Source organism: Ailuropoda melanoleuca, chromosome 6 (genome assembly GCF_002007445.2).
Source record: "Ailuropoda melanoleuca isolate Jingjing chromosome 6, ASM200744v2, whole genome shotgun sequence".
Taxonomy (NCBI): Eukaryota; Metazoa; Chordata; class Mammalia; order Carnivora; family Ursidae; genus Ailuropoda; species Ailuropoda melanoleuca.
The window spans coordinates 59,145,348-59,169,939 of record NC_048223.1 but is presented as its reverse complement, the minus strand read 5'-3'; the positions used below and the strand labels follow the sequence as shown (position 1 = coordinate 59,169,939).

Here is a 24,592-nt window from a genome sequence, read left to right as displayed (position 1 = left end):
GGGTGGTTCCAAAGCCAGTGCTCTGCCCACCATACACACTGCTTCCTGGGCAGGCACACATGCACGGATCAGCACTGTCCAGTATGGTAGCCAGCAGCCGCATGTAGCTATTTAAATTCAATAACATTAAATATTCAGCTGCTCAGCTGCACAATCCCCATTTCAAGTATGTAACAGCTGCATGTGGCTAGTGGCTACCGTCCTGGACAAGCAGATATGAGCTATTTCCATCACTGCAGAAAGTTCTGTTGGACAGTGCTAATCTAGATGCATGAATATTTATATGAAACAGATGAATGCCCAAATCCTGTATCAGAAAGATTTTTTATCTCAAAGTAACCAATGCTTTCTTGTACCGCCTGGGCTTGTTAAGATAGTTACCTGAATCTTTCCTGTTCTTATTACTCTATATGCAAAATCTTAGATATACATAGTAAAATGAAGAATACATTCACTTTATGTAAGTTAAATACCCAAACTTAATGTGTTTTTTAGCAAAGGTGGATCAATTAGCAACCACAGCAATCCTTTTGGCAGAGCACCGAAAAAGCAAAAGATACGACCAAATTGCTGGCCATTGCCGACATGGAGCCAGAGGGGCCCCTGGCTGTCCCAGAGAGCAGGGAACAGCCAGGGGCAAAAGGACAATTCTAGCACTAAGGGCTACGAGCTACAGCAAAGGAAATGAGCAACTGCCAGCTAGCAATCCTACCACATAGACGCTGTTTTATCAGATACATATGCAGAAATGTATTCAAAAGTTATGGGAACACGGACATCTTAAAGTTTAAAGATTGTGTAAAAACTAGTCCAGTAACATCCTTTTGCCACTGAGGATACTGAACCCAGAGATATTAAACAACCAGAAAACAAACGAATCTTACATTCACAGAGGAAATATAGTTGTAAGAGCACTGGCTCTGGGTCAAGATTGCCTGGGATCAAAGCTCAGTTCTGGCACTTCTCCTAGACTTACTAGACTCACTTGGGAAAGTTAGTGAAAATCTCTGAGCTTCATCTGCAAAAGAGAAATAATAGTACCCACAACACAAGATTCTACAAGAAGTAAAGGTGTTAAGATGAAAGTACCTGTATATTGTTCAAGCTGCGAACACCTCTGAGGGTGAAAGGCAGTGCTATTCCTAATTATGGTGGCAAAATGGCATAAATGAGGACCCTCGGGGGCGAACCACAATGTACAGTCATCCCTGTTAATACATGTCAAGAGCTTAGGACAGTGCCTGGCATAAATTAAGAGCTGCGTGTTTGTTACAATTATGTTTACAAGTTGGGATAATTGGGGAGTGCTGCATACAAGGATTTTATAATGGAATTCAACAGAAAAGTGGGTTCACCTCACAGAAATGTGCTTTACAACCAGCTTTCCCAGAATGCATCTGCTCCATAAAGGGAGAGCAGTCTCCTGCGAGTTCTTGTCACGGTGATAAAATATAATTGCTCATTTCCTTGGAAATAAACGTTGTTACCTTCTAGGGAAGCCAAACATTCGTTATTATGCCTTAAATTTCCTGCTGGAGTAAGCCAATGTTAATATATGCTCGACACACAGCTTAGTATTGACACATCTGGCAATTATCAATAACATCACCAAGCAGCAATGACCCAATATTGGCAAAACCAAATCACAGAAGCTCAGTAAGAAATGGATTGCATTCTCTGTATCATCATGACAGAACTGATGTGGAATCATACCTCCCAGAAGCCCACTGTCTTTGTTCTGGTCTCCAGGGCCATTCCTTTGGCTGGATGCCACCAGCTTGGAAGTATTGATTGATTCTAATAGGGAGACAAATTCCAGGAAGTTGGATTCATTTGGTATTTGTCCTTCCTTAGCCTCTAGGTCGGATTTGGAAGTTGGCATTGTTTTTTCTTTATCGTTGATCATTTCTGCAGAACTTTTGCTCAAGAAGACATCTGTCCCACTGTCCACACTGAGAACCCGGGTGTGTCTCTTTTCATGGCTAGTTTTACAAGATGATGGGTCAAGGTTAGCCTGGCCTTCCTTTCCCCCCTCCAACTCAGGGATCACGTGAGGTGAGAAGGGGGGTGCTGTTTCACAGCGTACTCCCAGGGAAGGACTGCCATCCTTTGTGGCATTAGCCCCCTCTCCAGATTCATAGCCAGAACACTGATTGGACGACACCTCCACTATCAATCTCTCCAGGGTCCTATCACTTCCATTGCCTTCAGGACATACAGCGCCTCCTCTCCCATCCTCGGAGAGCTCAAGGGTAATGACAGGAATTCTTATCTGCTCTTTGTTGGGAGGACTGGCCACCCCAGGGACGGCCGGCTCAGCATCAGACTTCGAACCAGCTCTCTCGGTGCCGATCACCTTCAGGTGAAGCGAGCTTTCCAAGTCCGTCATGGAGTTCGGGGTGCTGCTCATGGTGATGACGATTTTAATGGGTTCATGCAGACTCAGTGGGTCTCCGGGTTGAGAAGTATCAATTAGAGTGACAGCTACCTCACTGTCCGAGCAGTCGACTTCCTGGGTCAGGGGAGGGTCCCCGTGCCCAGGGGCATCTGGCGGCTGGCGGACAGGTCTGGCAATAACGGTGTTGCACTGGGGGCAGCTGCTGCTCAGGGTGTCCACAGGTGACTGGCTTCGCGATTGTTCCCTTAAGGAGCCCTGGGCACAAATCACGGGTTCCGGACTCAGGACGGAATTCTCACTGCCCCAAGGCTGGAAGGAAACATCCGTTTCTAGTAAGTCATACTGAGACAACGACAGGTGTGGCAACTTCTTCAAGGCTTCCTTTTCCACTAAGCCGCCCTCGGATCTGTGGCGGAAAGGGGGCTGCCCCTTGCTTCCTCTCTCCTTCCCTTTATCACTGATTCGAGTTTCTGCCACAACTGGTTTCATGGGTACTGCTGGAGTGGTTGTGGTCTCCGGCCCGCACGCTTTACAAGCAGGTGAGCTTTCCATTTTAATACCAGGTGAGGTAGATGACACTGGCGCGACCACTTGGTCTTCTGAGAGAATGACACCTGAAATGAACAGCAAGAACTCTATTAGCTCCTGAAATGGATGAATAACGTCCCTGGGCCAGACCTCATTATAGCAAAGCTAAAAGTAGCACTGGCAGCCAATGGGATTGGATGCTTATTTTAAAAATATCACCTCCACTGTGAAATTGCTCTTAAAATCTCTGCATTTAAAATAATAATTCAGACTATCAGATTTTGCTGTTTTGTGGCCTTGGGAGGCAGACTAGTTTCAACATCATGTTTGGGATTTATTGTCAGAAGGGTCTTGGCTCTGCTACTTATTATCTATGCTACTGTGGGCAAATTACCTAATCCCTCTAAACAGAGATCCTCAACTTTGGAGCTCTTGACGTTTTGGACCAGATAAATCTTTGCTGGGGTGGGGTGGGGGGCTGTCCTACACATTGTAAGATGTTTAGCAGAATCCCTACTTGATGCCAGTAGTCAGTCTACCCTCAATCATGACAATGGAAAATGCCTTCAGACATTATTGAATGTTCCCTAGAGAGAAAACTCTCAGTTGAGAACCACTGCTCTAATCTTATCTCCTCTCTGTAAAACAGGAATAATTATGCCAACCTCTTAAGGCTGCCATCAGGATCTATAAGGAAAGACATGGAAAGCACCAGGCCAATGGCTTAGCAATGGGCTTGCTGGGGCCTTGACCTGATGACAATAATAACCTCACGTTTCCAATGTGATTCATATACTTTCAAAACATTTCTAAATTGTATCTCCAATAATACATACTTATGGTGGTGGCTGGAAGTGAGCTCTGTCCTTCTCCCAGCTTCCCTGTGTCTGTTAATGAGCCGACCATTCCCTAAGTCTCTTAAGCTTGAAATCTTGAGGTAATCTTTTGGTTGTTCTTTCTTGCCTAGCCTTATGGTCATTCAATCAATAAATACCCTGAGTTTTCCTTCACGTCTATCATGAAGACTATTCTCCGGGGGCACAAGGAGGCCTGGAGCGGCAGGAGTATATGCTTACTCTTCTCTGCCACCAGGCACACTTTGGTAAAAGAATTGAGAGACTCTGCCCTCCACTGCTGTAGTCAGAAGACCTTCTTTGACCCTCGTACAAACTCTGGACATAGCTCTCCCACCTGGAAGGTTCTTTCTCCTCACCCACTGAAGACCCCACTCAGGGCTCTTTTCATATCCCTCCTTCAACATGTAACTTCCCATGATCACCTAAGCGAGAAATAAGCTCTCTTCTGAACTCCTTAAGCAATTAATGTCTATAGAACTAAACTCTACTTACCATATACTTTTTAAACTATAGCTTTATTTATATAGATTTAAATTATCTTTCTAACTGGATCGTACAGAGTTCTAGAAAAACAACCACAGTCAACCACATGGTTTCATTGAATCCGCCAATGAAACCATTCTATTATCTTATCCGCACTCAAGAATGTTAGCTGATGATGACGGTGAAGATTATTTTACTTTGTAGCAACCCTATGCAGGTTATCCTACCATACAGAGTAGATACCTTTTCATGGAAATAGAAGAACAGAAGGGTCCAGAACCTTGTCCAAATTCAGCATGCTACTGATGGAGCTGAGACTAGAACCCAGATCCTCTGAGTCCTGATCTGACCCTCCTCTACTCCCTCACATGGCCTCTCTCTCTGTCTACGTGTATGGCTCCTTTACTTTGCCATTCAGATCTCAACTTGAATGTGTCTCATCAAAGAGGCTTTTCTTGACTGCCCAATATCAAGTGCGTTTGTTGAAAATGAATGAAAATATTGCATGAGAAATCCAAACCACCAGGCAGGGCCTCAGGACCAAGGTGTTGGGCTGGATCTATAGAACACATTCATACTGCACTTTTATTGCTTCATTACCTCCCACACCACACAATTGTGATTGTACAGACTCATAAGCCAATAGGACCATTTCCTGACCTACAAGACAAGAGGAAAGAGCACCCCAGGTTTTAAAACAAATTAGGATTTAATGCAAAGACCCTGTGATGGGAATTTGCTTGGCATGTTTGAGGAAGAGAAAGAAAGTCCATGAATCTGGAATAGAAAAAGCAAAGGGGGAATGAGAGCAAGAGAGATCAGCAAGTCTGGCAGGGTCCAAAATATAAGCCAAACTGTGGAGCTTGGATTTTATGCTAAGAATAGGGGGTGCCTGGGTGGCACAGCGGTTAAGCGTCTGCCTTCGGCTCAGGGCATGATCCCGGCATTCTGGGATCGAGCCCCACATCAGGCTGTTCCGCTATGAGCCTGCCTCTTCCTCTCCCACTCCCCCGGCTTGTGTTCCCTCTCTCGCTGGCTGTCTCTATCTCTGTCAAATAAATAAATAAAGTCTTTAAAAAAAATTAAAAAAAAAAGAATAATGTGAACCCAGCAGAAGTTTTTCAAAGGGGCACATGATCTGAATTAGGTTGTTAAAAATAACCCTGCCTACTGCATGAGGGGGAAACTGTGGTGAAGTACAGCAAAACTGGAAGAAGAGAAGAGCACTGCAAGACCTCTTCTTCATAAAGGGGAAAAAAAAATGGAAGAAGAGAGACCAGGGAAGAGGCTGCTGCAGTTGATGAATAATGGTGTTTTGGACTAGGGCGGTAGTGGTGGACATGGAGAGAAATAAATAAATTTGAAATATGTTTGGAGTAGAATTGATAGGACTGACTGATGGATTAAAGCTAAAGGTAGTGAGGGAAAGACAAACCAAGGAAAACTTCTTGATTTTAAAGTTTTGATAATGGGATTGGTGGTGGGACTATTTATTGATAAGGAGAAGACCAGAGGGGGTACAGATTTAGAGACAGCAATTGAGAGATTGAGTGGTGATCCATTTAATATGACTATTAGACATCTTATCCAGGAGGAAATAGGTGTAAACAGTTGGATGCATGAGACTGAAGTCCAGACGGAAGTCGAAACTGGAGAAACAGATTTACTCACCATCACCCATAGATGGAATTTAAAGCTAGATATGAGATCGCCAAAGGAGACCTGGTATCTGGAGAAGAGAAAGGGGCTCAAGACCAAGGACACTCCAGACTTTACATGTCAAACAACAGAGGAGGATCAATCAAAGGACACTGAGAGGAAGGCAATCAGAAAAATGTGAAAAGCCAAGAGAATAAAGTTGGTCAACTACAACTTATTGTATATACATGAATAAAGCCATACTGTGGCCTATAAGTGGGTCTTTTGTGAATACATTAGCATGTCATACCTCAGTACCTGCTTAACCCTAAGTAAAAATGGCAATAATGAATTTCCTACCTGGAAAATCAAGAAAAATAGTTGGCCTAAAATGACTCCACCAAGATATCGCTTCACAATGAAATCTAACCAAATATAGTCATTTGTTTTCTATCCTTGACACTTTAACTGTAAAAACATACTACATTACTAAAAATATATATACGTCAAGAAAAACACTATGGCAAAACTATATGATTATGTCACTAGATGCAGAAAAGCCTCAGACAAAACCCAGTATCCGCTCATGAAAAAAAATTCAACAAACTGAGATAGAAGAGAACTTCCTCAACCTGATAGAGGCTATTTATGAAACTAACCTCGAAACTAACATCATCTGTAATGGTGAAAGACCGAATGCTTTTCCCGTAAGATCAGAAACAGGCAATGATGTCCACTCTCACAACATCCAATACACACTGTACTGGAAATTGTACACAGGGCAATTAGTCAAGAAAAAGAAACAAAAGGCAAAAAGGGAAAAGCAAAAGATTTCTATTCACAGATGATATCATTCTGTATATAGAAAATCCTAAGGAATCCACTAAAAAGCTTAGAACTATTAGATACTCAGGGAGTTTGTACAATATAAAATCAATGTGCAAAAATCAATTCTATCTCCATACACTAGCAATAGACAAGCTAAAATGAAATTAAGAATGCAATCCCAGTTAAAACAGTATCTAAAAAAATAAAATACTTAGGAATAAATTTAACAAGAGTACAAGACTTGTACACTGAAGACTATAAAACATTGTCAAAAGAATTCAAAGAAAATCCAAATATATGGAAAGACATCTCAAGTTTATGGATTGGAAAACATAATATTGTCGAGATGGCAAATCTCCCCAAATTTTTCTACAGATTTAATACATCCCAGCTTTTTTTTTTTTTTTTGGAAGAAATTGATAGTTCACATGGAAATGTACAAGACCCAGGAGAGCCAAAATAAGTTTGACGACTCACAGGTCCCAATTTCAAAACCTGTTACACAGCAACTGCAATCAAAATGATGCAGTGATGGCATAATGGTACATATATAGACCAAAACAACAGACTTGAAAGTCCAGAAATAAACCCTTATATGTACGGTCAATTGATTTTCAATAGGATGCCAGGACAAGTTAATGGGATGTGGGGATAGTCTGTTCAATAAATGATTCTAGGACAACAAACAAACATTATGCAAAAGAATTAAGACAGACCCCTACCTCACATTATACACAAAATTAATTCAAAATGGACCATAGACCTGATTACAAGAATTAACACTATAAAACTCTTAGAATAAAACATAGGATCAAATCTTTATGACCTCTGATTCAGCAATGGTTTCTCATATATGGCACCAAAAGCCCAAGCAACAACAATAACAAAAAATAATAAAGTGGACTTCATGAAAATTAAAATCTTTTATACTTTAAAGGACCCCAATAAGAAAGCGACAAGACAACCCACAGAATGGGAGAAAATATTTGCAAATACATCTAATCAGGGACTTGTATCCAACATATATAAAGAACTCTTGCAACTCACCAACAAAAAGACAACCTGATTAAAAACTGGGCAAAAAGACTTGAATAGACATTTCTCTAATGACAACGATAATGATGATGATGGAAAATCAATATCATTAGTCATTAGAGAAATGACTAATTTCATGCAAATCAAAGCCACAGTGGGATACCTTCACACCCACCAGAATGGCTATATTCGAACACATAGTCAATACCAAGTACCATCAAAGACATGGAGAAATTGTGACCTTCGTATATTGGTGACGGGAATGTAAAATGATGCACCTGCTTTCTAAAACAGGCTGGTAGCTCCTCAGATGGTGAAAAAGAGTTACTACATGATCCAGCAATGCCATTCTTAGGTATATACCCAAGAAAATGAACACACATGTCCACACAAAAATTTGCACAATGAATGTTCACTGAAGCATTATTTCTAGTAGCACAAAAAGTGCAAAGAACCCAAAGTTTATCAACTGATGAATGGATAAATAAAGCATGGTATAGCCATTTAATGGATTGTTATTTGGCAATAAAGTGAAATGAAGCACTGATACAAGCTACGACATAGATAAACCTTGAAAACATTATGCTAATTGAAGGGAGCCAGTCACAAAAGATCACACATTAGGTGAAATGTCCAGAATGGGCAAATCCGGAGACAGAAAGTATGTTAGTGGTTGCTGGGTGCTGGAGAAGATGGGGAGATTGAGGCGTATGGCTAAGCAGTTCGGGGTTTCTTTTCAAGGTCATGAAAATATTCTGAAATTGATTGTGATGATGGATATACAACTTTGTGAATATACTAAAAGCCACTGAATTATATACTTTGAACGGGTGAATTGTATGGCATCTGAATTATATCTCAATGGACCTGTTCAAAAAAGAACACCATTGTGCCTTTAACAATGAAAAGAACTGAATACTAGGATGGTGTATTATGAGGTCGGTCTAAGGGAAAAAAATTGCTCTAATGCAGTGTTGTTGAAAAAACATTGGACTCAGCAGTCAGTTTGGATCTAAACGCCACCTGTACAGTTGACTTGTTATGACTCAGGATGAAATGATACATGCAAAGTCTCTACTGTAATTCCCAGTACAAGGAAGGAAGGAAGGAACTGTTTCAATTGGAATGGTGAAGTCAAAGGCCCAGAACAGACATTGAAAGTATGCAGAGTAATGATGTTAATAGCTTGATCTGGAATAAGTAGTCTAATATGACAATGTGTGTGTGTGTGTGTGTGTATAAATGGACATAAAATAACATTGTTAAGAAACTTCGTGTGTAACTAAAATATCTGAAACCTAACTAAAGCTCACTTTTTTTCAGTAGGAGTAATACAGGAAAAAATTGAATAATCCTTTGCACATTATTGTCATGGAATTTAGCTGAGTGATGACAAAAGAAACTTATTTTAGGTTTTCAGACCCAAGTGCTAATTTCAGCTGTTTTCCTGAAGATAAAATTTTACACTACTTTCAAAACTTGAATAGAACTAATTTCTCTTAGTAGTAGCACTACAAGAAAATAAAAATGCAGAGAAAGGAAGTAGTTAGTTCAGGCCTCCAAATGCTCTTTTCTAAGTCTTCTAAAGGCAATCAGAAGATAATAAAATGAAATCTTTGTGAAAAAGGAAAATAAAGATCTGGGGGCTTAAAAGAAGTTCCCAGAAACAAAATGCGTAACTTGAAGGAAATGCAGTATACGGGATGCAATGTCATTTCCTCTGTCATTTTTCAGTGTAAGTACTACGATAAAAAGTTTGTACATCGATGATGAATTAATCCTGTTTTTATCTGCTGTTATGAGCCATATGAAATAAGCACAAACTAGAGAAAGGACAATGACAGGAACCGGTAAAACATTACAGTTTAAAAGTAGACACGATGTACAAATTCTGATGAGAAATAACTAAAATTACGAGTTGAAGAAATGAAGTTGAAATATAACTATGCAGTCTTAGGTACGGTTCTTACTTCGAATTAATTCACTGTCATTCTGTTTTTAAAAAATCTTTTTCACTTCACTGAAGATAATGCTGTGATCAATTATTAAATGGCGATAATAAACACTCTACCTTTGAGATCTTCCACGGTTTCCTGTGCCGGCAACTCCTGAGCAAATGGAAAAACAAAAATCAATATGTGACTCAGCTCAGTGCCCACTTCCAGGCAGTCAGCGGACACGGAGCAGCAGCTACTCGTTTTCCACATGCCACGTGGGGAAGAGACTATACCGTGTCCACTCTGCGTAAGCTTCTAAAAAAACGGATAGCAAAAAGGAATACAAAATATAGGTAAGGGCAGATATCCGAGCAAGACCACTGTACTGTGATAAAAGAGGTTTGATAATTAAGAAAGTGAAAAGGAGAGAGAAGAATGTGCTACCGTGTATGACCTTGAATAAAGCCCAATAAGTTTCATCTAGAGCAAAGGGGTTTGTTGACTTCCCAAGAGACAGGTGTGATTTCATGTGGAACGTGCAGCTGACTCCAGGGGAAGACATGGTAAATATGTCAGTTAGATGAATGACAGACAAGAGAGGGAGAGGGAAGTCAAGTTCTGCTGACAGATCCTTCTAGCCAGAGTGGCAGGCCCGGCAGGGTAGGGCGGCCAGCAGAGGAGGCCAGGGGTGGTGCGTCCAGCACCTGACTGGGTGTTTATCTCATGGTCCACAGCTCCTCTGAGGTCACTCCCACACTCTGAGATGTGGTACACCACCAGCACAACGGCAGTTATAGACAACTAGAGCTGCTACCCTTGCACGCTCCCATTCTAGGCAGGATCAAAACTACGCAACAAGAACAGCATGAAACAGAAAAACGCACACTGACCAGTGGCCCAGATGAGTGCTGAGAGTTTATGCTTTGCCCTCTGGAGCTGCAGCGGAGGGGAGGCGTGGAGAGGCTTCGATGAGGCTCTTCTTTTTTGCCATTGTGAATCTGCCTGTTATTGCTAATGTACAGAAGAAACACAAGAGCAGGGATATTATCAAACTGAACGATGACTTCCTATTAGTCCCAAACCAGCTCCTGTTTCTAGATCCTATTTTGTAATATTCACTGACCACAAATTTTGTTTTTAAGGGAGAATAGTAAATATTCTTTTAAAATAAGACATGCTTTCTAAAGGAACTATCAGAAATAAGGGCAAGAATAGCGACAAAGACACTCAAGAATCACTTTTACTTTTTCAGTTCTGTGTGATGCATTACTTCTATATCAGCAAACACAAGCGTTCTTTTTGAAAATACTCTGGCATGCACTAGGCACTGAGATGACAAGACAAAAACGCTGAAATAAAATATTTTGTTGTATTAAGCCTAAGGCAAATGAACTCCAGAGCACAGTACAAAGTCACATTAATAGTTAAACCATCTCGATTATCAATATCAATTTTATGCTTAAGTGTATGCTTCAAGAAAAGAAAAATATACGTATTTATGTCTGCCTATACTCGTGTGTTTTTACAAACAACTAATAAATTAAAAAAATATTTTAACCAAAACTAAAACATTTAAATTATGAACTGACATATTAATAGAAATGTTACCTTGGAATTTTGTGATTAGTTACATGTTCCTTGTCAGCCTCTTTGTCTTTATTTGGCTTTTCTTTCTTTCCTGAGGGCTTCTGCTGAATTACTTCTCCTTTATCAAACATGAGGTGTAGGCGATAACTGACCAGTTTGATTATCGTGAAGAATATAGTCACTGAAGTGCAGTAAAAAAATGCAGTGATGGCGTTTGGAGGAAAAGCCTGAAGAAGAGAAAAGAAAGAAAAAATTCATTCGATTGCAGGGTGATCTTTTGTTTTAAATCTGAAAGCACTGTTGGACTATTTATTGAATACAAATTAGGCAAGATTTCAAATTTTACTGGCTTTACAACTTTTCCTGGTTGCACTACCTGAGGAGAAAGAGCTGCTATCTTTTTATCTTTTTAAAAACATCGTTCTTGTTTCTCACATTCTGGTACTAGTTGTGTTGATGACCAACATTTCACTGCAGGCAGGAGCCCCACAGAGCAACAGGAGTTTTACAGTCAGCCTTTCTGGGTTCTACTAGCTCTTTTCCAGAGCCTGGTCTGGACTTCCTGCATGTTTGCTTATAGCAAAGCCTGAAGAAAGGCCTTTGAGATGCTGTTTCCTTCAACAAAGCACAAAAAGCCTTGTTGAGAACAGAGGAAAGAAGGAAGGAGAAATGTCAATGTAAAGTCTCCTCTCTTCCTTCCTTCCTTCCTTCCTTCCTTTTTCTTTCTTCCTTCCTTCCCTTTTCTTTCTTCCTTCCTTCTTTCCCTCCTTCCTTCCTTTCTTCCTTCCTTCCTTCCTTCCCTCCTTACCTCCTTCCCTGCTCTCCTGTTGGGTTAACACCATCAGGACATGTATTTCCCTATTTGTTTGATGCAGGCAAGGCGCCGCAAAAGGGCACACTGCTTCTAAAAGGAAGATAGCTGCATTAGTGTAAAAGGATCCGAGCATGGAGATCATGGTGAAGGTCAGTTCAATTCTGTCTGATCCCCTCAAGAAACAAAAAGAATTACTGGGATCCGTGCAACTGTCCCACTCTGTAGGATCCCCCACATAACTTCTTAGTTTTCTCCCAGGACCATGGATGATTGCAGGTTCTCTAGTCCTTCCTAAATTCTTATCTCTGAAGATTGAAACAGATCCCAGTGTCTCAAGATGATATGAAGGACAGCCTCAATAAAAAGCAAGACTCTTTTATCAATGCACCTCGATAACAGATCTCAAGAAATCCAGTGATAAGTGTAGTCTCTTCTTCAACCTGAACCTGCTGGGCCCAGCCCAAATCCGCTCCCAAGCAGCCCCTGCACAACCCGCCACAGTCCCATATTAGTCCATCATCTAGGTAAGACTGCTCCAAAAACAACATGGCCAAACAAAAAGAATAAAGAAAAAGGCAAACTATCACCAACAAGTAAAAGCTAGAGTGAAAATTTCACCATCACCGACTTGCTTTTACTTCATGGGAAAAAGGTCCACAAATAAATATAAATTAATAAATAAGTGACTGAAAGATTGATTAAATATAGATAGATAGATAGATAGATAGATAGATAGATAGATAGATAGATAGATAGATATGGGAGAAAGAGAGAGAGAAATAAAATCAGGTTCCCTACCTGGAAGCAGATAAGTTTCCCACTTAAACACATACCTCCTGGGGCACCTGGGTGGCTCAGTCAGTTAAGAAGCTACCTTTGGCTCAGGTCATGATCTCAGGGTCCTAGGATCGAGCCCCACATTGGGCTCCTTGCTCAGAGGGGAGTCCACTTCTCCCTCTCCCTCTGCCTCTCCCCACCCCACTTGTTCTCTCTCTCTCTCTCTCAAATAAATAAAATATTTTAAGAAATAAATAAATAAAAATAAACACATACCTCCTGAGGAGAAGCTGTGATGAACTTCAAGCAATACAGAGAGAAATTAAAAGAGAAAGAGTAATGGGGACCACTAATAGTACCCAACACTTTTTCTTAATTGTCTGAATATTTCAGGTCTAAAAAATTGAGGCTAAAGCTACACAGTGAGTTTGAAGAAACTGTTAAAGGAAGAATAAAACCCAGCAAACGTCCTGAGAACAGATTAGCATACTATCATACGTGAATTATATTCACAAGTTGTTTAAATTATAATGTAACTTGAGATTCATAGTACTCTGATTAGTAGGGGCCACAGAGAGAATTTGTGCTCACTAAATATTCCATGTGGCCCCCTGCATTTCCTAGCCTCCCTTGCAGTCAGGTTGGGGTCATGTGACTACTTTTGGCCAATGGACTTTGAGAAGTGGCTGGTGTCACTTCTAAGCCCAGACAATTATGAGCTCGGTGCCTCCTCCATTTCACTCTTCTCTGTAGTTGGCAATCTCAGAGGCCGTGTTTTTTAGATATTCCATCTGCAAGATGACAGAGCTTCCTTCAGCCAGGGTACCTGGGTGACTCTGGAACAAGGTCCTTACAGACCTGAGACAGACACGTACTAGAAGTGAGAAATAATCCTTTGATTCATTAAACCACTGAGATTTGGGGGGGTTGCCTGCTGTGACAACTAGCACTGTTTAACCCAATACTGGGGATTCCATTCCCATGAGGAAGCTTCCATTCATATTAGATTAGAAATAAATGGGGGAAAATACCCTCAGGTATTGGGAAGAGAATGCGAGGGAAGGTGAGAGAGAAAAGATTACATATGGCTATTGGGATAATTCATTTGGAAAGAAACTGACTTGCCACAATAAGAATAGATATTACTTTTCAGTTTACCCTCATAAATAGGGAGGTAGCACCAGCTTAGTAGTGTTGAAATTAAGAGAAGTCAAGAAATTACAATATGACTTGGTATCTAGTTTGCAACCCAGGTGAGAAGAGGCCCTTGTCTCACCCTTTATGAAGGACCACTGGCACTCTGTCACATCTTCAAAAGCCCACAGACCTCACCAGGCCATAGCAAAAGAGAGTTATTTTACTGAAAATTTCCAGGGAAAGAGGAAATGTTTTACAGCATGCTAGAGATGGCACATTATTCCTGCCAAAATTCCCTGATCTCCTTTAAAATGTCTCCCTTCAGAAGACCCTGCACACGGAATCTAGAATCTTCCCAAATATCCCTTTTTAAAATACCATGTAATTAAGCTCTGCTCAGGCTCCGCCTATTGTACATTTCCAGGGACATCATTGAAAAATACTTTCAAGGCCATTTTACTGCTGACATCATCATGTTCAGTCAACAAAAGATCCCCAGCTCCCAGAATTTTCTGTCTTTATAAGTATGAATGCAAGGAGAGGAGGAGAATTGGGGAAGAAATGTGTCATGGATGAGCAGTTTTTAATTGGCTTTTAATTTATATCACAGATCCTGCCCCCCAATATTAGATATAATCAGATTTTGAATAGAGGTTTATTTGTTTAAGGAAAATCATTATTTTTTTCTTTATTTCCATGAACCTATCATTTTAACACATTCTAATTAATAGGAGACAATATTTTTCACAATTATATCCTTGGCCAAAGAAAAGCTGTATGTTGTTCTCTGACAATTTATTAAGATAACTAATAGTGTAATAACTCATTTCACCAAACTTTTCCTGACAAAATTTCATGATAAACAACATGCTGTTACCAACCAAGTGATTACAAATATATATGCACTCCTCACAAAACTGGATTTCTTGGGATTTGGCGCCATCTAGAAGAATCTGTCTGTATGAACACCCAGACCATCTGCAGTCCCCCCAGATGGAACCTACCTCAGTTCCCTGAGGTTCATAGCTCAGGCCCTCTCATAGAGTGTACCCACTCTTTTAAAAAAAATTTTATTGTGTCAAAATATATATAACATAAAATTTACCATCTTTTCTATTTTTAAGTGTACAGTTCAGTGGCATTCAGTGTGTTCACACTGTTGTGCAACCATCACCGCCATCCATCTCTGGAACATCTTCATCTGTCCAAAGTGAAAGTTTATACCCATTTCCTCCTCTCCCAGCCCCTGGCAACCAACATTCTATTTTCTGTCTCTATGAATTTGACTCTTCTTGGTACCTCATATCACTGGAATCATACAGTCTTTGTCCTTTTGTGACTGGATTATTTCCCTCAGCATAATGTTCTCAACGTTCAGCCACATTGTAGCATGGGTCAGAATTTCTTTCCTTTATAAGGCTGAATAATACTGCATTAATTCATTACACATTTTGCTTATCCATTCATCTGTTGATGGACATTTGGGTTGTTTACACCCTTCAGTTATTTTGAATAGTGCTGCTGTGAACATGAGTGTGCAAATACCTCTTCAAGACCCTGCTTTTAATCCTTTTGGATTTATATCCAGAAGTGGAATTGCTGGATCAAACACCAATTCTATGTTTAATTTTTTGAGGAACCTCCATGCTGTTTTCCATAGTAGCTGTGCCATTTTACACCACTCTGGCTTTGAACTTCAGGTTAATGGATTATTACTGTCCATCTTTTGAGTAGCCTGGCAAGATCAATAATCTGGCTGAGTACTACCCATAAATAATGCTGGTGTCCAGTGAGAATAGACCACTTCTTGAGGGTATCCGTGTGCAGACATAAAGAGGGCACTCTTGGGGGTTCAACCTTTATCAACATGTATTTCATAAAGGTACCTCATCAATCTACTTTCACAAACTAAGTTTGAAGAAGACTTCTGGAAACGATTTTTTCATCTTAAAAAATGAGGAAGCTGAAAAGTAAGTGAGTCATACTTTCAAGTTGATAAGTACATGTATCTCCTCTCACCTGGAAGTTACTTACCTAGCCACTTCCATCACCTAACAGAGAATCGAGAACTCAGAAGAAAGATTTTTTTTAAATGTCTTCTGGGCAGTCAATACATATCACTGTCATAGAGAAAGTCCTCTCCACTCCTATGGTTTCCAGGAAAGGGAACTGACTCTAGGGCTCACAATTAGGGAGTCCACCTACCTGCAGATATAACACCTCTCCAAATAATAGCTTAATTTGCAATAAAGATGATACCTGAACTCTATCTGCTTGACTACTGTTTCCCTCGAGTGGCTCAGAAAAAGGAGGTGCTATTTATTGGACTGCCAAGTCTATGCACAAAGGTTCTGACCTTGACTGAAGTGTAGTCACTCAGAGCATTAGTTGGAAGCTTTGTGCTCTTACTCTAGGCATAATTCATTTATGTGTCACATAATATGCCTAATGGTATCTAGTCCATCACAGAAATTAGAAGGGGAATAAGGAATGAATACAAGTAACTGAGATAATGTAAGAAGGCATGCTAAATGACTGTGTAAATAGTGTTGGGAAAGTACAAGAAAAAAAAACCTGTGAAAAATCAAGTCACTTGTGTGGTCATCTTCTGAGACACAAACACACTTCAGTCATTCCCTGAGGACATCACTACAAAAGCATAATAAGATAACCAGTAGTACAAGCGAAATGTTAATGATATTCAGTATCGTGTCAGAGAAGGCAGGGAAATGTAGAACTATCAATGCGGTTAAAGTAAATTGAATTTTCCTGCTTTCAGGTTAAGCTTCAAGTAACTTAGAAAATGTTTTCACTCAGAGTATGTGGCCTAATGAATAAGGCGTTAATCTGCTAAATATAACACACTGTCTCTGCCATGTTCCGCCATCAAGGAGTGCTGGGATGGTTCTGCCGCGTGCCAGCGTGAGGAACTGCCCCCTGTGGGTATCTGGGCCATCTGGGGCAAAACCTCCTCGTTCATGTTTCTGGAAGCCTAACCAGCTCTCGACTATTAGAAGGTCCTAAGTTATCCTAAAAAGACAGGGTGCAGACTGAACAACTGAGTTGTCTTATCTGCTCCAGAGGTAAGAGAGATCCCCTCTTATTCATCCATTTTGTCAAATTAGGAGAGAAGAGCTTTGTCCATCCGACCATCCATTCCTCATTCATTCACCCATTCAATAGACACATACGGAGTGTTGTGTCACGACATTAGTTCCAATGACTTCATCCAGGTAGGATTTTAGAGTCCTATCGAAGCAAACTATAGCTCCCTTGGAAGAGGGAAAATCAGGCCATTTATATACGTGAAGGAATGTACAGGTTTTCACATCCTAAATAAAAGTTCATTACCTATTTCATGAAGTCCCATGATGAGAAAACAACCAAAAACACATTTAATACTGTCTCAGAATATCTGGAACTTAGGATTTTATCTTGAAACTAGAATGAACTCCGCAGTCCTGTGGATACCTGGAATGCGGTCGAGAGCTCCCGGAGGCAGACATGTGAGGAGGCTTGCTGGTGTCGGAATCTCCTGACAGAAGTTCAGGGGAGGGGGGAGAGGGGGCCCTCCATGCAGTACCCTCAGAGGTAGGCCAGCCTTGCAAATAAATACTTGCCAAAAAATGGTGAGGTGAGTAGAAGCAATAAATCTGACTGGTTCTCAAAAGGCAGCCCGACTTGTAGCTCTGTCTTGCCAAGTAAGATGCACAAAAAGAACATCCCACGTTCTCTTGGGCCTGCTGCTTGACAGCTCTGGGGTCTGCTTGTCTGTGTATCAGATCTGCTCTGATTTCTCTGAGCTCCTGGGCCTCCTTCTTTGTGTGCAGCTTTCACGAGGGAAGTGCTCGATACAGCAGTGGCAAATGTTTGGATTGACAAGGCAGTGCTACGGGGAACGATAAGAGGGAAAAACAGCTGAAGGTTGCACAGAGAGATTTGAGGCAGGAGCATTAAAATGAGAATCTCTGTGGGCCCGAATGCTTTGAAAACCATTTAGAAAGCTGGCACGTGCAATTACCTACTCCTTTCTCTCTTTCCTCTTCTCATAAAGAATATTTATGGTGGACTCTGTCTTCAATGGATGCCTAGTACAGTCAAGAAACTAGATGCATGTTGTCTTTTCCATTTTGGATGGTCACAGTAAGGGGTGACATTTCATTTCCATGTTTAATGTACACTAAGCTAAACAGGATGAACCACTCAGTAAACTCATTGAAGGCAAAGTGATGTCAGTCTCGATGCAGTGATAAGCTCAACCAGGAATCTGCACGGATAGAGTTTGAATATCATTGAATATCAATGCCTAATAGAAAAGTGTGAATTCAAATTTACAATGAGAATTTAATAATGTGAATATTTACAAAATATAAGCCATACCTGATCAATTCTATATTTGATAAATAAATCTAAACTTACACATTCAGTTTTCACAAGGAATTTTAGATTCCTTTAAGTACCCTCAAAACCCAAATGACAGAGACTATGTTTAGTGTCATAAAATTTCAAACGTGTTTGAATTAATATTTAATGAATCGAAATATTACATTTCTTCATTCGTAAGCAATGTTCTTCAAAATCAATTATATGAAAATATTAAAATCAGTCAGTAATACTGCTTTTAAAAGGGAATAGCGAGACAAAAATGAACTGAATTTACAAACTTTTTCTTTACGCCCCCTGCTTCACAAACAAGCAGAAGCTGCAATGCTGTCTGAACCACAGAAGGGGGAGCTCACAGCTCCAGGTGAGACGCTGAGCTAGAAGGGATCACCAGGCCGACTCCAAGCCCACCTGCGGATTTTGCATACCTTCCTTGCTTGGCCTGCTTTTCAGCATGTTAGGCAGAAACTGGGCGTTGGTATGCCTCAGAATCCTTTCCTTCTACCCAATGGCAAGTGTCTTCAGTTTGATTCTTTCATAGCCCACAGCTACCAAGGACTGCCCAGTGGGCTTCTGCTCCTTCCTGCTCAATGGTGTTTTTCAGTAGAATGGAAGTTCTACTGGCATTTGAGGTCCAGCAATTTCTCATTACGCAGTATGTTCAGCATGCCTGGCCCCTACTCTTTAAATGCTATTGTGACATTTATTTGAAATGCCACTCTGATAAAGTCATTGAGATGAACCTCAAAATACTCCTTACCAAAACTGCCAGTGCTTCTCGGGGGCAGTTACTTCTCCCAATCTAGAACCATCATGCCTACTTAACTATAACATAAGGAGTAGATATTATCACCTGGCAGTGAAGGCCGCTAGAGTCAGGGACATCACCCACTGATAGTCTGTAATGATCCACCTCATTCTTTTAGCCTAGAGTTTCTCTACCCCAGTACTCTCGACCTCTTGGGCTGAGTAATTCTCTGTTGTGGGAGCGATCCTGGGCACTGGGGGACAGGGCAGCATCCCTGGCCTGGACACACAAGGCACCAGTAGCAACCCCTCCAGTGTGGCAACTCAAATTGTCTCCACACATCACCAAATGTCCCTGGAGGGGGTACAGACCTGACATCCTCACTGAAAACCACTACTTAGCCCATAAATGTATATGTGATTACCTTGTACCAAAAACAGAGATAAAAAACATAGTCCCTGTAGTCACAGAGTTCAAAGTCAAGCTAGATGAGGAGATGATTACAGGAGAGAGCAGCAAGTGCATCCTTCTAGTCCACTGAGGCACGTCTAACTCAGACTGAGAGGTGGGGGTAAGTGGCCAAGGAGATCATTCCAGAGCAAGCCGTCATCTGTGAGAACTTGAAGGACCCTGAGCCAAGGCAGGCAGAAGGCATGCTGCGTGGAGCACAGATCCTTCCAGGAAGAGCACACATTCCGGAATAAGACACATGGGGCACTCCAGTGAGAGCTCAGAGAAAACACATGAGGAGTCTCACACAGCACATGCTTAGGAATTCCATCTTCACTGGGGCTTCTGGGTGGCTCAGTCATTAAGCGTCTGCCTTCAGCTCAGGGCGTGATCCCAGAGTCCTGGGATCGAGCCCCACATCAGGCTTCTCCGCTGGGAGCCTGCTTCTTCATCTCCCACTCCCCCTGCTTGTGTTCCCTCTCTCACTGGCTGTCTGTCTCTCTGTCAAATAAATAAGTAAAATCCTAAATTAAAAAAAAAAAAAAGGAATTCCATCTTCACCATGAAGAAAGAGCGTAGAAGACTGTTTCAGCATGGAAGCGAAAAGTGGCTACAAGGTCACCAGAGTGCATGGCAAGCTGGGTGGAGGAGCCCCTGCACTAGCCATGGGGAGACCAGACAGGGGCTGACCTACTTCAAGACTATTGAAGAACTTAATGAAATCATCTGTGTGGATGCCCACTGCACAACGTAAACTGTGATTTTCCACAAAAATCACTGCAAAAACTGTAAAGTACAATTTAAAGTATAAGCTATTATCTTTGCTCTCCTATGTCAGCATTAGAAACTCCAAAGACATCTCTGAAAGAAACATCTGAGGCCACCAGCATCAATGGCAAGACTGTTGGAATAAATAAATAATCTTGTAAGGTGACTATGAGGAAGGAGCTACCATATGGTAAGTTGTCACATTTTCTTTTTATTTTAAAAAGTTGTTATTTATGGAAAACAGTACGGCAGTTCCTCCAAAAATTAAAAATAGGATAACCGTATGATCCAGCAATTCCACTTCAACCCAAAAGAAGTGAAAGCAAGGTCTCCCAGAGATTTTTGTGCACCCATGTTCCTAGCAGCGTTATTCACAATAGCAAGAGGCAGAAGCAAGCCAAGTGTCCATCCAAAGATGAATAAACAAAATGTGGCATTATATACAATGAACTACAATTCAGCCTTAAAAAGGAAGGAAATTTTGATACATGCTACAACACAGATGAATCTTGAGGACATTATGCTAAGGGAAATAAGTTAATCACAAAAAGTCCCCAAGTCCTGTGTGATTACACCTACATGACGGATCCAAAGTAATCAAATTCACAGAAAGGGAAAGTAACATGGTGATTACCAGGGACTCAGCAGAGGGGGAACGGGGAGTTGTTGTTTAATGAACACACAGTTTCAGTTTTGCAAGATGAAAACATTCTGGAGATTGATTGCACAACCACATGAATATACTTAACACTACTGAATCGTACACTCAGAAATGATAAAGATGGTTGGGGCACCTGGGTGGCTCAGTTGGTTAACCGTCTGCCTTTGGCTCAGGTCACTCCCTCAGCAAGGAGTCTGCTTCTCCTTCTCCCTCCGCTCCTCCCCCCACTTGTTCTCTACCCCCCTCTCTCAAATAAATAAAATCTTAAACAACAACAACAAAAAAGCAATGATGAAGATGGTAAATTTTAAGTTTTGTATGTTTCACCACAATTTTTAAAAGTAATTATTATTTTATACCACTTGAGATTATGTATGGCATTTTCCACCTGGAAAATATGAACATATGAGCTCCCTCTGCCTGAAAATAGAGGTTCAGCGGGACCAGTTCCTCAGAATGCCTGCTAAGTCTCCTAGAGGATCTCTTCAAAATCAAACTGCATCCACTAAAGTGTCCGCCACCCAGAGTAAGCAACAGTTAAAAGCCCCACATAGTTACCTGGACCACAGCAATGACCAAGATGCCTCCTATTCACTCAGCCTCCCACAAGGACATGCTGAATACACCCTCTGTGCCAGGCTGTCTTTGGCACGGGGGAGGGTGCTGTGAACAAAGCATGCAAACATCTGTCTTCACAGAGCTTCTGTTATAGCACAAACTAATTACAGCTAATTACAAAATTAATTTATTTTTGTCCAACAAGGGGACCTACCCTAGTTTGGAGTACCAGGGAATAATCCTGTATGAAACTGGTATTTAACTTTAGCACTAAAGAATGAACTAGAGGTAACTTGGAGAGGCGAGTGCAGGAGATTTCAGGCCATGGGAACAGGTGCAAAAGCTATAAAGTGGCCTCAGAGATATGAAGAAGCTCTGTGGAGCTGGCCACCCTGGAGAGAGCAGGAGGAGAAAGGAGTGAGATGAAGACAGGAATCCAGGAAGAGCTAAAGGCCAGCCTGCTGCTGGGCCCCTTTAGGGCTGCCTCAGTCTTGTGGGGAGGTCCCTGGGGGCTGGCTTGCTCCTCTCCCCTTCTCTACTCCCCAGTGCACCGGAAAGTCCCTCTCAAGCACGACTGTAACCACATCACTACCCTATGCGAACACCCACACTCAACTCCATGCAGCACCTCTTAAATTCGTTCCAAACATTTCTACAGCAAGGCCCCATTGAGCCTCCAGGCTCTCGATCATTGCATAATGAGGGTGTGCTCTGGGGTCCTCCACTAAAGGCAAAACTCCAAACCAATTTGGCCTCAAAGAGTAAACCGCCTAGAGGGTGAGATGAGATGAACACACACAAAGTGGCATACAAACAATATGGACTGGCACTCAACTGAAGGGCTCGCTCAAGTCAACTGTCCTACCTGAGCATGAGGCTGTCCAGTTAGGGACAGTGGAGAAAAATCATAGGGAAGGGGAGCTGTTGTCAAGGGCCTCACGGGGAAGCTGGGCTTAGACCACGATGCCAGAAATAGTTAACACAAGACATGGAGCAGGAGTCTAGGAAAGGGTGGGTGCCAGGCATATTCCATTAGCACAGACACAACAGCCAAAGCCATCAGAGTGGCTTGACTCTCAAGGGAAAGAGAAGATAATGAGCTGCAGAGCTAGACTGAAGAAAAAAGGAGGAAATGAAGCCACGCAGGGAACATGGAGAAGCAATGAATGACAAGTTCAGGATGAGGAATGCCAGAATATACCTTTCTCTGCAACATCACTGGTTATGCTTACCATTCATTATCGATCAGTTGGTTAGTAAACGGTTTAGTGTACACTGTGTGTTAAGCACTCTGATTTCCAAATCAGCTATTATTCGTGCCACTCACTGAAGGTTATCTCACTTTCATGGATTCTCCTTTCCGGTCATTATAAACTCCTTGAATGCAAGGGCTGAGTCTCTCTTTCTACATCCTCAGTGCCTGACCCAGTCAGCACTGTGCCCTTTCTTGGCTCCAGTAGTTATGCCAGGCCCTGGTCTCCCCCCTGTTCAAGGCTCCTAAACAAGGGCAAGGGCAAGGGCAAGGGCAAACTGTGCTTTCCTCAGGAGCTGACAGAGCCCAGTGCAGGGAGAAGTCGCAAAAAGTAGCTGACTCATGGCAAGCTGTTGGGGCTTCCACCCTGGGCTGCTTTAAGATCTTCCTGAGATGACAAGTATAGGATGTGCGGAGGGAGAAAGGATCCTGCAGCAGAGACAGCACATCAAGGAGACCAGCACCCTGAGAAGCAGTTTACTACCATGATGGAAAGGGGAACCTGGGCCCCAATCTCATGAGTCAGAGCAAGAAAGAACTCTTAAAGAATTGTGCCTGCTGATGGGAATATGGGGGACACTTCTGTGAGAAGGAGTGGAGATATCTAAGAACCGAAGATTTTCTGACAACCAAGAGATATGAATAGGATTGTATGTCTCTTCTTTGCTGTCAGCTCCGCTTCTCCATTCCTTTGCAGCTGGACACACGGACGCCCTCCACTCTGTTGCATTCTGGAGCCAACCACAGTCCAGTTGCAGGTGTGAGAGCAAGTCTTGGCTCACAGAGCAGCTGCTCCAGGTGGTAAAGATGAGTCTTTCGGCATCCTGTATAGCTCCCATAGTCTAGCATTAGTGTCTGGTCCTCTTATAGGATGCAGCCCACTCCTAAATACATATCATCGGAACTCAAGTGGACCCAGCTTCGATGGACACCTACAAGTTTTCCCCCATAGCCTTTTAACATAATTCTAGTATTTTTCAATAGTTTCTTTGATTTTAGACTCCTCTTCCACATTTTCTGGCCCAGACCGGGGATGTGCCATTTCTCCAAAGAGCCCTTGTTCCTTTTGGAAGGAAATGGCATTTAGAGCCCAGAATCTGAGTGTGAGATTTGTAAATTCTTACTGGGTTATCATTGCTTCTAGGTGTTTTAATAGACAGAGCTAAAAAAATACATGTATTTTAAGAAAAATAAATTAATCATGATTTTAGCTAGGTATTTCCAATTCAAATGAAGGATTACAAGGTTCTATGTAACTTTGGGGACTTGATTTATATGCTTTTTTATTGTCAAAATCTTGATTCCTCAAAATAATAACATGATTTCTTATTTTCTTTACATATATATAATAAAATTTCAAAATAATAATATAAAATTTTATCGAGGGCAGTAAGAAAACTAAATTTAATTGAAGATTTTTTGTGGTTCTTTTATCTTTAGATTATGCCCCAGTAGGCCTAGAAGCTCTGTGTTTATTTTTTTTACGATTTTATTTATTTATTTGAGAGAGAGAGAGAGCAGACTGACAGAGCACGAGCAGGGGTAAAGGGCAGAGGAAGAGGGAGAAGGAGACTCCCCACTGAGCAGGGAGCCCAACGTGGGGCTCGGTCCCAGGACCCTGAGTTCATGACCTAAGCCGAAGGCTAACACTTAACTGACAGAGCCACCCAGGCACCCCAGAGGCTCTGTTTAAAGTCATTTGAAATATTTTTTGAGTGTGCCACCAAATTATGAAACAAGTTCATGCCTTGTT

The 24,592-nt window shown here is 41.5% G+C and overlaps 1 protein-coding gene across 1 annotated transcript in view; it reads right to left on the bottom strand.

The window, feature by feature from the left end:
• Positions 1-24,592, bottom strand: part of PCNX2 (pecanex 2) — a 296,677-nt gene that overhangs the window by 249,197 nt on the left and 22,888 nt on the right. Inside the window, exons 2-5 of the mRNA XM_034662505.1 lie at positions 11,313-11,518; positions 10,595-10,715; positions 9,839-9,875; positions 1,714-3,012 (exon numbers count right to left, since the gene is read on the bottom strand). Coding sequence (XP_034518396.1) covers positions 1,714-3,012; positions 9,839-9,875; positions 10,595-10,715; positions 11,313-11,518 — 1,663 coding nt within the window. The remainder of the gene's footprint in view (positions 1-1,713; positions 3,013-9,838; positions 9,876-10,594; positions 10,716-11,312; positions 11,519-24,592) is intronic.